General features: G+C 54.5%; 5 protein-coding genes across 5 annotated transcripts; 1 reads left to right on the top strand and 4 right to left on the bottom strand.

Annotated features, from left to right (window-relative positions):
• Positions 1-1,310: 1,310 nt before the first annotated feature.
• AB675_1295 (uncharacterized protein) lies at positions 1,311-2,801 on the bottom strand (the record flags this gene model as incomplete). The annotated part of the gene is made up of 1 exon (XM_018141174.1): positions 1,311-2,801. The coding sequence occupies one exon, from the start codon at positions 2,799-2,801 to the stop codon at positions 1,311-1,313; it is 1,491 nt and encodes a 496-aa protein (XP_017995697.1).
• Positions 2,802-3,623: 822 nt separating this feature from the next.
• On the bottom strand, positions 3,624-6,736 carry AB675_1294 (putative copper-transporting ATPase PacS; the record flags this gene model as incomplete). The annotated part of the gene is made up of 2 exons (XM_018141173.1): positions 3,624-3,767; positions 4,031-6,736. The coding sequence occupies 2 exons, from the start codon at positions 6,734-6,736 to the stop codon at positions 3,624-3,626; spliced, it is 2,850 nt and encodes a 949-aa protein (XP_017995648.1).
• A 597-nt stretch (positions 6,737-7,333) lies between these two features.
• Positions 7,334-9,481, top strand: AB675_1293 (uncharacterized protein; the record flags this gene model as incomplete). The annotated part of the gene is made up of 4 exons (XM_018141172.1): positions 7,334-7,345; positions 7,389-7,482; positions 7,535-8,739; positions 8,786-9,481. 4 exons carry the CDS (start codon positions 7,334-7,336, stop codon positions 9,479-9,481), a joined length of 2,007 nt encoding a protein of 668 aa, XP_017995716.1.
• A 51-nt stretch (positions 9,482-9,532) lies between these two features.
• On the bottom strand, positions 9,533-10,813 carry AB675_1292 (uncharacterized protein; the record flags this gene model as incomplete). Its single annotated transcript, XM_018141171.1, has 1 exon — positions 9,533-10,813. The coding sequence occupies one exon, from the start codon at positions 10,811-10,813 to the stop codon at positions 9,533-9,535; it is 1,281 nt and encodes a 426-aa protein (XP_017995705.1).
• A 490-nt stretch (positions 10,814-11,303) lies between these two features.
• On the bottom strand, positions 11,304-12,848 carry AB675_1291 (uncharacterized protein; the record flags this gene model as incomplete). Its single annotated transcript, XM_018141170.1, has 4 exons — positions 11,304-11,520; positions 11,571-12,164; positions 12,256-12,686; positions 12,747-12,848. 4 exons carry the CDS (start codon positions 12,846-12,848, stop codon positions 11,304-11,306), a joined length of 1,344 nt encoding a protein of 447 aa, XP_017995653.1.
• Between the last annotated feature and the right edge of the window lie 597 nt (positions 12,849-13,445).

Raw genomic sequence — 13,445 nt, 5'->3', positions numbered from 1 at the left:
TACGTCAGTCGTGGCTCGCATTGTGCATGACACGAACGATGAAACCATAAACTCGCGCTCCGCTTTTCTTCGGCTCGTGCATATAGCATACACATTTACATGCATATTCCGAGATCGTGTATGTGAGATCTCGGGTTGTGCATACACGGCAAGGCCCACTAGCTCGGAGGAGCGCTGACTGTAGCTCCCTGTCTGTTACTACAGCACTCGTTGCAGGTTCGCTGGTCAAGCTTGCCAGACAGACTCATTGCATCATTGCCCCATGAATGCAGTACCACCTCCTGCACGCGACAGATGAAGGCAGGAGACTCTTTCCTTCAAGTTATCGACTAATCTGCTTCGGACAACTTCGTTTCGATGCGAATGAAGCTTGTTGATCGTCAAACCAGCCCGAAGCCCTTCAAGCGCTAGGATCTCGGATCGTGCATGTCGAAAAGCTTCCTCCGTATTTCCAGAACGCCTCTACGGCGAGAATCACTGCTTTAGGCAAGAAATACGCGGTAGGGCACCGCCACAGCATCATGATCGACCAATATTCACCGCGCACGAGGGAAAATAGCCAGCAAGCACGGAACTCACGTTGTCGTATTAGAGCGTCCTACCTATTCCCTTGACCTACGGAGCAATTTCCGATGTCAAATTCGCTCGGAAGCTGCATGAACGAGGTCATTGCGGTGCGCGACTCTGCTCGGCTCGTGCATATGCAGTGAGCGTTTCAGACTCCGCGTGCCGCTCTCAACGGGATGGCTGCGGAGTATGAAATTTGACTGAGCTAGCCTCACGTGTTTAGTGTCCCCAAAGGAACACTCCACATGCTGTCCGCTCGGATCCTGCAGATGTCACATCCATGTATTCGGTGCAACGGCTCCCTATCGTCAGCAAAAGCCCTTCTCTGGAGCACTCGCTGCGCGCCTGGAGGGCCATATGAGCCAATCGCCTGATGCGTGATGCACGCTGCGAGACGACCGCTCGTTCGGATTCGAGCCGAGCCGCTGGTGCTCTGGTTGGGATGAGTCAGGTCTGCCAGCTCGGGAGATACTTTCTGTTCCTGGAGGTCCATCGAATCAGGCAGGACTTCATGCGTCTGCGGGTCGGACATCTCGCAGTACACATCCGGCAGCTTCCCGGGTGAGGATAACCCTGAGGTCTTGCTCTCCGTGGGATCACTACTCCTGCGCTCATACACTAGATGTCTCACTCTTCAACTCTTTCTCCTGCCACCGCAGGAGGATGTCTCCATTTTTCGCCCTCAGTTCCGCGACCTCAACAATCTTCCCATGCCTCGCCAGACAGTCCTCAAGATATCCCCACTACCGCCATACATCGCTCGAGTCCGGCCCAGAATACCGCAGTAGACCTTCGAACGCCAGGCGGAAATACGCCTCTGCCTCATCCTCCAAACCGTGTTCATTACCCTCATCGGCCACGACGGCAAGATAGCGACACGTACTGACACCTTCGAAATCGCCATTTACTGTCCCATAGGCCTCCTCCGTAAGATGCAGCACTTCAAGGAAGATGGGCCGCGCAACGGCAGGTAGGCCTTGCTTGAAGCGGACCCATCCCAGATTCTTCATTGCACGGCGTGCTCCACGGTGGTGTGTGCGATAAATGTCTGATTGATACGAGCATTGAGCCCGGTCATGTCGACCTGTGGTGATGCCACTGCTAAGCCGGATGATGCCAGAGTAGATGCTTGCCGCGCCATCAAGGTCTCCAGCGTGGAAGAGGGCATCTCCAAGATAGTTCTGCACGTTGATGGCTGTTTCTATGGGCTCGGCCATCTTGGCTTTACTTGTGGTACTGATCAGCGAGATGATAGGTGGAAGTGTACCCCGATTGTCGTCCGTCGTCTTCTGATGTCGTATCAGCGATCTCAGCATACTGACCAGAGGGTGATGTGCGCCCCACACGCGGCTGGATATGGAGCACATGAACCTCATCATGGCCATCCTGGCTGCACTGGCGGCGGCAGTGTCAGGCCACTGCCACTGACCCAGCTCGCTAAGTATGTGCTGTAGCAGCTGAAACGGTGCTGCTTGGATCGCAGCAGCCACGCTGCCGGAAGCAACATTCAGCATGGCCATAGCCGTGGGAATGTCCGTGGCGATGACCCGACGAGCGCTGGCTATGTGCGGAAAGACGACGTTCATAGGTCCACGGAAGGTATAGTCCCGGACGACGGCCGCGGAGGCATCGAAGTACCAAGCATAATACCTTGAGACGGCATGCAGGAGGACTTCCGTGCTGTCGCGGTTGGCAGTGGACACCACGCGCAACAAGTCAGTGTTACTGATCCCTGGCGGTGGCGTCAATGGGCGAGTACGTCCCGATTGCTGCACTTTCCGCACCAGACGGGCACACTTGACCGGCTGGTCGTTTACCATGATCGCTGAATACTTGTCACCGCCCGAAATATCAGATTGCCGGTCAGACATGGTGTCAAAAGACGCAAGATGCCCCAGAATCTGCTTCTTCTGGCCGTGTCGGTAGTTCTTCCACCGCTTCCAAACAGCAAATTGACGCTTGAACATGGCAGTGGTCGCATAAAAGTGGTACACTGTGGCCATGTACTGCCTGAGCTGGGCGAGATTCATGTCCTGTCTGACATATAGCTCCTCAATAATGGCACGATGTGCATTCCAGACAGCGAGACGAATGCTTGGTGTACGTGTACTGCCTAGTGCAGAGCCAGGCTCGGTGTCTGGCGGTCTGGCGCCATTGAGAGCGCCAGACCATTGGCGCGAACCGTCATCAGGTCGCCCGCATGGAGGCCGTGGAAGTAGTACTCCAGGCGCCATTTGATCCAGGTCCTAACGAGACCGTTGAAACTGTACCTCCCAGTCGAAAGGAGTCATTGCCGCGAACTTGATCCTCGGTTCTCGACAAGGCAACAAGTACGTCAAGCACAGCTCAACAAGGTAGGCAATGACAAGATCAGGCAGGAGCGCTTGGCAAAGCAGACGCCCCATTTATGAGAGCGATCGCCCCGTTCATGAGAGTGATGGAACTGACCAGTAGCAGCTGCAGCTCTACGCCACTGCAACTTTTGTCAGTCCAATGAGAGCCTCATCAGGAAGCGTACCAATAGTGCTACCGGGGATAGAAGCAAGGCTTTGTACTCGCCGTCATGATTGGCGCGCTTCTGTCACACAGCAGTACAGGACACACAGCCCGCTGGGTTGGTGTACCTTAACCCCTGTTGCTGCAAGCTGCCGGCGATTGGGCTCCCATAGGTTTGATACTCACTTCATTAGAAGCCACGAAATAATGCGATCATACCAGGTATAAGTATGAAGCTGTGTCCGAAGCGTCATGGTGCGCATGAGGAACACAGAGACACTTGTTCGCAATTCTCCGAATGTAAAGCACATACCATCTCCGCCTCGAACTGCCGTGGAAGCATTTAACAAAGCCAGGTACCTGAACCATGGCCCCAGCAACACCAGAAACAATCGCAACCATAATCTTCGGTATCATTATGGTCGGTCTTGCAGTAGCAGCACTTTATCAAGCGGCAGTCCTCCATTCCAGGACGGCGAGATTGGCTGAGTTCAAAGCCTCCATCGGTGAGTGCAGATCATGGACCGCACCAACTCATGTGTAGCGGAGAGAGACCTCGCTCACGTTGGTCGATAGCTTGCGATGGCACGACACACTCGACTTGTGCTCAGGTCGACCTCGATGATAGCGTGGGCGGCGACAGGCGTGCCGACTGGAATGACCTTGTCGGAATAGGGGACTGGGTAGACGAGGAAGAACTGCAGCTGGTGCTGTGAGTGCGGGCGTACTGCATATGGCGCCCAGCTCCGGCAGAATCTCAAACTGACCATTTCTGGCCGTTGACTTCGTGCTCACTCGTGAACCAGACCTCCGTCCAGGATGCAGCGGCAGCGTACACATCCCGCCCACCTCGAAAAGCCTCTACACCCGCTATGTCACAGCACGCCCTCTCCACACACACCTATCTCATTCCATGCCCTTTTATCCCCATCTCGCAGGCCCTCTCCAGCCCCCACCTGATCCCGACCGCGCTGCCCACGACCACAACACTACTCCCCGCCATCATCATGCCCGCCACATTCGCATCAATTCTCACGCCCCACCGCTCACCGAGCCCCAAGGCCAACGCGACCGTCACAACATTATACCACACGGCCCACAACCGCATGTATCTCGCTGCGTTGACTGTTTTCTGGGCTATGATGAGCAGATCGATGAGGCGGGAGAGGTTGGGTGAAGTCAGCGTGATGGTGGAGGTTGAGTCCTGAATTGATCCGCCGTTGGCAGTAGTGTTGACGAGGTCAGGCGAGAGGTAAATGCCAATGTCAGCGGCAGCGAGAGCGGCAGCGTCGTTGAGACCGTCGCCTAGCATCGCCACCATTGGTCTATCCCTTGGCTTGCCTGTGGTATTGCCCTCACTGACCTCTCGGCCTTTCCCTTGCGTACCTTTCAACTTCCTCACCATGTCCGCCTTCTCACCCGGCAACGCCCTCGAGCTCAATACCTCAATTCCCAATTCCCTTGACACCCTCTTGGCTTCAGCGGAGACATCACCTGTCAACATTGTGATCTCCATGCCGTAGCGGGCTTTTAGTGTTGAGATAACGCTGGCGGCGTTATCACGGAGCGTGTCCTGGAGGGTCAAGGTCGTGAGATGTGTGAGATCGAGGGAAATGTGGACTGTTGTTGCCTCGTCCACTGTTGCTCGATGGGCAATATGGGAGGTAGATCTTGATGGGAAGTTTGGAAGGGGTATGCCATGCTCGGCGAGGAAAGTGGCGGTGCCGATGTGGATGGTATGCCACATGTCACGCTCAGCAGCTCGGTTTCCACCTCCGGTCTCTGCCACACCCTCATTTTCGTCCACGCGAAACCTGGGGATACGAGCTGAACACGAAACACCCTTCCCAAGCTCACTGTTATATTCCTTCACGTCCACAGCACTCAGCAGCACTCTCGTATTTTCATCCATCATCTGGAAAGCCCAATTCCACACCGCTTTCGCCACCGGATGGCGCCGAGCTTCTTCCTTCTCCGCCGCGGCAATGAGCAGAGCTTGCCAAGCTTCCACTACTCCAGACCCAACGCCAACGCCTGAACCAGCAACGGCGCCAGTGTTCTCCTCGATGCTCCCCACGGAGACGTCGCCTTCCACTCTCACCACAGTCAGCTCCCCTCGCGTCAACGTCCCCGTCTTATCACACACTAACCTCCCTCCCCTCCCCAATGCCCTCACTTTCTTCAAAGTCCCCAATCCATCCTTCACAATAATTCCCCTCATGAACGCCACATCCACCGCCGCCATCACCGCACTCGGCGCAGCAAGTCCCAACGCGCACGGACACGCTGATGCGAGGACCGTAATAGCTCTGGATGCTGCGATGTTGATCTTGAGGGGAAGAGTGAGGTGGGCCGGTGAGAAGAAAAGCGTGGCCATGAAGGAGAGCAGTGTGAGTGCAAGGATCGATGGGACGAAATTCTGTAGCAGATAATCTTCCTGACTGCCGGTAGTAGCGTCGCTATCGATCGATGGCGACAAAGACTCCGTAGCCCCCGCAATGCTCTCAACTAGCATCTCCAACGCACTCTGACTTTGCTCGGTCGCCACTACAGCCACGAGCTCATAGCTTAGGTTCCTCGTGCCAGACATGAGGAAATCACCTGGTCCGACTTTCCGTGGGAGGGACTCGCCGGTCATGGTTGAGGTGTCGATGATGCTGTGCCCGGAGATGATGTAGCTGTCGGTAGGGATGATCGTGGAGGGCGGGATTATGATTTCGTCAGAGGGACGGAGCAGGGCGCAAGGGATGAGAGTTGTTGGTGTGGGATGTGATAGACTGTATGAGGTGGTGGATGAGGATGAACTTGTGGTGGTAATGAAGGAGGGGGCTCTAGCGCGGACTCTGGCCATGCTGCTTTCGATTTGTAGTCTGTATAGTCCTGAGAGATTAGCGGCGCTTTGCCTGCGGAGGAGATGATCGAGGTAACGACCGCCGATAATGACGAGAGCGAGGAAGGAGCCTGAGGAGAAATACGTTTGGGCGGTGTCGAGGCCGAAGAGAGAGATGTTGAAGAAAGATAAGGCGAGACCGAGCAGGAGGGAAAGGCTGATGAGCGTGTCCATTGTTGGCGCAGTGAGGGTCTTTGAGAACGCACTTTTGTGGATGAAGGACGCGGAGATGAGTTGGATGTATACGCCCAGAATCATCGTTGCAGTCTGAAAGACGTGGCGGTATGATTGCAGACATGAGATCGAGCCCAGCCAGTCGAGACTCGCGACGATTGAGGAAAGAGTCATGGCGCTGCTCAGCGCTGCTTTGAGCTTGGCGAGTTGAAGGGTCTGCTGGGTCATCTGAAGATTTTCAGCTGCTGTTGGTTCGCCTGACTTTGCTCGGTAGCCGGCATTTTCCGCGGTGGCCACTAGGTCGTGCTGCGTGGGTTGGTTGCTATGATGGACGATAGTGGCTCGTCCGAGAGGTAGCGAGACTGTCACTCGTTGAACGCCTTTAAGTGCGGTAATGGCTGTTTCGATGGCGGTGGTACAGGCGGCACATGTCATGCCGTCAATTGAGATCCTCGAGACAACGACATCGGAGCCTGCTGTCTCTTGGTCGAGATCTGATGGTCCATCATGAAATTTGTTGTAGTGAGACTCGATGAGGTTGAGGTTCAGCACTTCGCAAGCTTTGATCATGCGGTTCATAAAGTATGCCGTGAAGATACAACATGCCATTTTGACTCAAGGGGTACCGCATATGTGCTGCCGTGATTTCTGCTGCCGTGGAGCTGATGCCGGAAGTGTGTACGTGCTTCGAATGACCCTGCAAATGTTTCGTGGCATTGGTCGATGGTATGTCTAATCACTCTATCGAGCAAAGGTTGAGATACAGCTCTCACGCCGCTCGAACGTCGAACGCGAAGTAGCGACGGGATAGCACTTCATTCTGAGTCCTAGTCGTAAGGCTTCGAGGTTATTCAATGCCAGGCAGTAAGTTCGTGCAGCCAAGCATAGTCCCAGACTTTGAGTCAAACTCACTGAATCGCATCACTTCCCCAGCCTGTGCCAGATCCACTTCCCCGCAACACAATGCCAATGGCCAGAACCCGGGGTCAGGAATAGCCTTTCAATGTTGGTACAACTGCGCACATGGCGATCAGATTTATACGCAAAGGGAACGCATGGATTCAGAATGCTGACCTCGGGTATGCATCTGGAGTCAAGAGATGCGAGTCAGTAAGGGATATTTAGGGGGGTTGCATACCGATCATATTTTGATTAAAGTCCAGTGGACTTCTGTAGGAGACGTGTTGTCGTATACCGCCTTCCAGCATGGCGACAGAAGTAAGAATGGCTCTCCTTCAAGGAACTTTGCTGACAAGGCGAGACCCTCACCAGGACGACCAGATCATCTGGCAAGGCTTTGACCAACAATGAAAAGTTCGGTGAACGATCAATAGTGGGCGATTTCGCCTGGAAGGGTGAGCTTTCTATGGCCTCATCAATAAGCACCTCGAACTGATCGGCCGCCAGATGTCCTCATACCAGACAAGGCCGGGTCTGGCACTGTAAAGTGGTGGTATCAGGGCCGCACCCTTGTGCAGTATGCTTTCATGGCATTGAGTGGCCTCTACTCCTTCTATACCTTCGAATCTCCCGCAGTCCGGGCAAGCAGTCTTGGATTGCTATTTCCTGGTGCCGGCCTTCTCGCAGTCGCGACCATACCGGCCATCCTTGGTCTCTTGGTCTCGACAGCTTTGATCCCGTTGGTGCTGTTCGCTTGGTTCGGTGCTGGAGGGGTCGCTTTCCCAGTCATGTTCTGGGTCGGAACTTCTGCATTGGCAGGCTTACTGGCCCGAGAATCGTTGTTTGACGGCGCGGCGCCGCTCTGGACCGCTATTTGTGCTGGAGGCGTGGCATATTTGACTTATGTGACGCACGCTGCGAATGCAGAGTCTCGATCCATTCGCGAGGAACGCAACTCCTACCTCATTGAAACTGTACAGAAGTCACAAGCTGCAGGCAAGAGACACGAGCCTGGCTCTCGTGAGCTTGATCTGCGCGCTCTTCGATTTCTGCAGTGGTTTCTGGAACTGGCTCATACCGCCAAAGACGACTTTTCGTACCACGATGTAATCGACCAATTTCAGACGTCCGCAATCCGTTACCAATTGTATGAGGCTGTCAGCGATCTCGGCGTTTATCAATTCATCTATGCGCCCAACTTCCATGGCTATCTGACCCAGGGAATGAGAAACGTCATCGAGAAGAGTTTGACTGAACGCGTCGTTGGCTTCTGGAAGTGGGAGTCGTTGTGGGGTAAATTCACCACGGACTGGGACCCAATCAAGAAGGACGATATCATGGTCTCCGGATACATGCTTCAAGCACTTGGCATCTACCAGACCACCTCGGGAGACGACCGGTATACGCAGAAGGACAGTCTTGTCTTTGAGGTCGATAAGAATCACAGATATCCTTATGACTTCAAAGCGATCGCAGACGCCGCGAAGAGAAATTGGGACGAAGGTCCATATTGCTTGTACAGTTGTGAACCAAACTGGATCTACACCATCTGTAATCTGGTCGGTATCAGCGGCATGGTATACGCCGAAAGACTGCTTGGTGTCAACTATGCTTCGTCGCTGAAGAAGCGCTTCGAAGCAGCGCTGGAAGAAGAGTTTTCGAATCGTGATGGCAGCATTCTGCCTATTCGGAGCGAGCTCACAGGCTTTACGGTACGTCTCGACATGAAATGTGAAGATCGGTACTGACTTCTCCTAGATCCCAGGTCTTGCCGGAAAGCTTTCTGATGTCGCAAACTCGATTCTTTGTGCATCCTATTTGCCTCACATTGCTCACCGCAACTGGGCTTTCACTGTCAAGGAGGCCGTCAGGAAAGACAAGAATGGCAAGGTCGATCTCGTGAATCTGATCGGAGCAGACAAGCTCGATCCGGGCAATTACAAATCTGGGGTGGGCGCTATGCGAGCGACATTCGCCGGTGCGGCTGCAGAGTTTGGCGACCTGGAGCTTCGCGATGAAATGCTGCGTCAGCTTGATGAAGAATATCATCCGGTCTTCACAACCTCGACCGGCGCTCTGAAGAACAAGGGACTCTCAACTATCGAACAAGGAGCGGCGATGAGAGGTCGAATGGCTGGATTCCAAGACTGGGTACAAATGGCAACCAAGGGTCCGGAGCCAAGTGTGCAACGAGGACCAATCCTGGACGTCGTGCCGTTTCCAGACATTCTGGTCGCAAAGGCATACTCACAAGACGGAGACAGCGTAGACCTGGTGTTATATCCAGGCAAGGAAGCGGGCACTTTCCCACTCGGCTTCAAGCGACTGCGACCAGGAGAGGTGTATGATCTGGGGGGCCAGCAAGCGACTGCAGAAATGGACGGGACAGCATCATTCGATGTCGAAGTTGATGGTCGCACTGTTCTTCAGCTGATGCCGAAGCGACTCAACTAAACCAAGAGCCGCGTTGGAGAACTCTCTGGGAGAAAGATCGACGATGCTTCCTCATGGGAAGCTATGTTCGTGTCGCGCCGTGTCTGGACTTCCAGACTCATCCGTAAGACAGACTGATCTGACAACAGCTGGGACACCATACTGAGGAATGTCCTGACGCAATTCAGGAAAGCAGTCAAAGAAAGACTCTTTGACTGTGTAGCACGAGAAATCCATGACTTTCTGCTGAAATGTTGCCGAGTAGCTGTAAAGACCACTGACCGGATCCTTGATAAACACGTCATGGGGATCGTATGGCCACTCAAACCTCGCATTCTGTGCCAGTGCTCCCATGAATTGATCAGTTGCGTAGCGGCGGGGCGAGAAGAGAACCCTTTCACGGAAACCGGGCCAAGGAAAATACTCTATAAGTGGATCATGCTCCATGTTTTGTTGTAATGGACCTGGTGCGAAGAACTCTGGCAGCGCATGGTTCCACCCCGCATCGGGTTGCATTTGATGGAGGAATTGCAAACGGCTGTTACGCAGGTGAACAAGGCGGCCTTCTGCCGTACCGGAAAAGTATATGTTCTCATCGAGCTCCTTCAACCACTGAAAACCTCGGTCGAGCGGATACCTCTCGATTACGGCTGACCAGCCTTCGAATATGGCTCTGATCACGATGTCCTCGTCGCTGGCTGTCGATAGCGGGTATTCGCCCCGTGTCTTGCGGAGATGACTGAGCAGAGTTCCGGCTAGGAACCAATAGCGACCGTCCAGGTCTTTCCTCTTGATGATGCTGGAAGCAAGCTGCGCGATCGATATAGGATACTCCAGCTCTGTGTCCGTAGGAGCTCTTGCTGTAAGCTCTGTAACGCCCGCGGTAAGCACCGGCGGCTGAGCTTGTTGACCAGACTCCAAATTGCTGCGAAACTGAGAAGCTAGAGGTGCTGCAACCTTCTCTGCTCTGCTGTCCAGAAGATCACCTGCATTATGCTCCTGCGTCGAATTCGATCTGGATCGATGTACTGGCAGTGAGTCAGTCGTCTGTCTGCTGACTTCAGCGATCTTGAAGATAGAATTCAGCGCATTCTTGAGACGTGAAAGCTCTGTCTTCTGCTGGCTGACTTGCTCAATTAGAAGGTGCACGCGATCATCTTGACCGGCTTGAAGAGCTTCAATGATGCTTTCAAGATGGGCCACATGACACCTGGTCTTCTCTCTGGACACGCGTTGAGCTTCACGGTCCGATGCTCGCTTCCGCCGGAGTTGATCATCAGACAACTTTTGCTTTCTTCTGGGCCTCAACCCGTCGTCCGCTCGTTCTGGATCGGTAGCACGTTTGTTGACCATGGTAGTACATACTGGGCTATAGATGATGTAGAGACGCAGAGATATTCAGAAATCTTGCCGGCTGAAAGTGTTTATGTAAACCTCGTGACTTCTCCAAGGCTTGTTGGAGACAGCCGTCGTCCTTCGCATATGAGAGCCTTTACGCCACTACGACTTTAACCTGTCCAATGAGCTGCCCACACCACTGCGACTTCTGTCGTTCAATGAGGGAAGGAGCTAATCTGAAAGTGCTGAGAAGGGAACTTGGGAGATGGGGAAGCACTGCAGATTGTGTTGTGAATTTGCGTACCGGACAAGCCTTTTCAGATCCTGCAGGGATTGGTTCGTGCTCAACCGACAACCTATGGCCCCAATGGACAGACGCAGTGGCAGCGTACAGCGCGTCTCGATCCTCTACACAATCCCGTAATAGCTTCCAATGGCACGATCTTCCGGGATCTGCCCGACCCATGGCTCTTGCTCCCCCGGCCTTTACGAATCCTCAGTCTCCCTACTCCTCCCGCTCACCCACCCTGCCCCACGCCTCATCTGCCGTCTTCCCCCGCGTCTCCGGCACATACCACGAGATCCACATGAAGAAGAAAGCCCCAAAGCCCGCGAACACAAAATACGTGATGCCCTTCCCCAACGCCTCATTCACCACAGGGAAAAATTGCGCCACCACAAAGGTTGCGATCCAGTTACTTGCGAGTGCCCAGCTCTGCACGCTGCTCACCGCGTCTGCGTTGACCAATTCCGAGCTCAGAATGAAGGGTACGGGTCCGAGACCTGTTGAGAAGGAGGCAACGAATAGGAGCGTTGCCACTGCGGAGAGTACTGGAATGGAGCGCGGATGCCGATGCCGAGGAGGATGGAGGACGTGCCCATGCCTGCGATCGAGACCAAGAGCATGGTCTTGCGCCCGAAGCGGTCCGGTAGTGGGGAGCAGGCGATCGTGACGAACATGTTCAGCACGCTGACGACGATGTTGAGGAGGGCGGATGAGGAGGCCAATAGGGAGGCGAGTAGGGTGACGCCGTACATGACGATGGAGTTGATGCCGGTAAGCTGTTGAGCCGTCATGACGGCGATGACGGCGATGGTGGCTGGCCGAGTTGCGGGGTCGCGGAGGACTTGGAGGATTGATTTGTTTTCCGTGGAATTTCTGTCGAGATGGGGCTTGCCGGCGGAGGAGGCGGTCGTTTGTTGGGTTAGGAGTCCTTGCTCTTCTGGATCTTCCTCCTCAGCGGCTTCTCCATCCTCCCATGCAGTCGTTTCAGACTTGATGTCGTAGGAGTCGCCCCTGATCCGCTGCAACACCCCCCTCGCCTCCCTCGCCCTCCCATGCTCAGCAAGCCATTTCGGAGACTCGCTCACAAAGGTCAGCCCCACTAGCTGCACCAACCCCACCACGGCCGCAAGGCAGAATCGCCCTCCACCGTTGCCCGCTGCTCAAAAAGTACCCCAACACCTGTGTCACAGCAATGCCCGTACAAGTCATAATCTGCGTCATCGCCCCCAACATCCCTTTCCTCCCCGGCGGCGCGATCTCAGAAATGTACAGCGGCACCACGACCGTCGCGGAGCCCGCAGCGAGACCAGAGATGAAGCGGCCTAGGGACATGATTGCTATGGATGGGGCGACGGCGGTGAGCAGGCCGCCGATGATGGAGATGATGGCGGCGGCGCGCATGGGCCGGAGGCGGCCGTAAGTGGCGGAGAGGGTTCCGGTGGAGAGAGCGCCGAAGAGGCCGCCCAGGGTGTAAATTGAGGAGACGAGTCCGATTGAAAGGGGAGACATGGGGATGCATTGTGGGAGGGTGGGGGATGTTGTTGAGGAGGCGATGGATTTGCGCTTGCATGTGATTACATCTTGGGGTGCGTTGAGCTCGGCCTAGCAGGTGTATGGTCAGTCAAATGAGCTCTGTAGTCAAGAGGACGCGTTGAAATTTACAAGATGATAGCCGAACAGGAACGGTCCGAGGGTTGCGGTCAGTAGCAGGAAGATGAGCCGGCCGGTGATCTGCTGCGAGCGGAGGCTCTCGACTAGGGCCATGATGTGAGTCGTCTGGCTGCTCGACGTTGGCGTGTGAGACAAGAAGAACGGATTTTGATCAACCGCGTCGACTATATAGCATGAACACTGGCCAGCAGTGAGCTTCGCTGCTTCTCAACTTTATCTTGATGCCTGATCGATGTTTGCGCGGAGCTGATTGTCGGCGAGGTCCTACGTGAGGTTTCCGGAGCCGATTCCTTGGCGAGCAGGGGGTGGGATGTACGAAGTTTAAACGATTTCTTCAACGAACACATGACGGTTCACAGACTTCGTCACGTTGCGACTGGTGGCGGACAGCAGCGCATTGCAGCTAACTACTTCTCCATCGAGTCTTAAGCATGACACCTCCCGTTCGATTGCCGTCTCCTGCGAGTCAGTATGGCCTGGCCGAGGGTGCAGGACACCGTTAGAGTAGCGTGGTGCTTTTCATTTATATTCATCCAGTCTACCGGTCTCACACAAGTATCAGATCTACCAACACAGACCGCGTCATGCTACCACCCGGATGGACTGTTAGCAGAACGGGCCGGAGACACAGCACAACGCGCAAAATGAAGCTGCTTAATCCAAAATTATTCATTGATTGGGACATAGGGT

The sequence above is a fragment of the Cyphellophora attinorum genome (genome assembly GCF_001299255.1).
Source record: "Cyphellophora attinorum strain CBS 131958 chromosome Unknown Contig37, whole genome shotgun sequence".
NCBI lineage: Eukaryota > Fungi > Ascomycota > Eurotiomycetes > Chaetothyriales > Cyphellophoraceae > Cyphellophora > Cyphellophora attinorum.
Note: the sequence above shows the minus strand (reverse complement) of the source record. Positions and strands in the feature narration are given on the sequence as shown.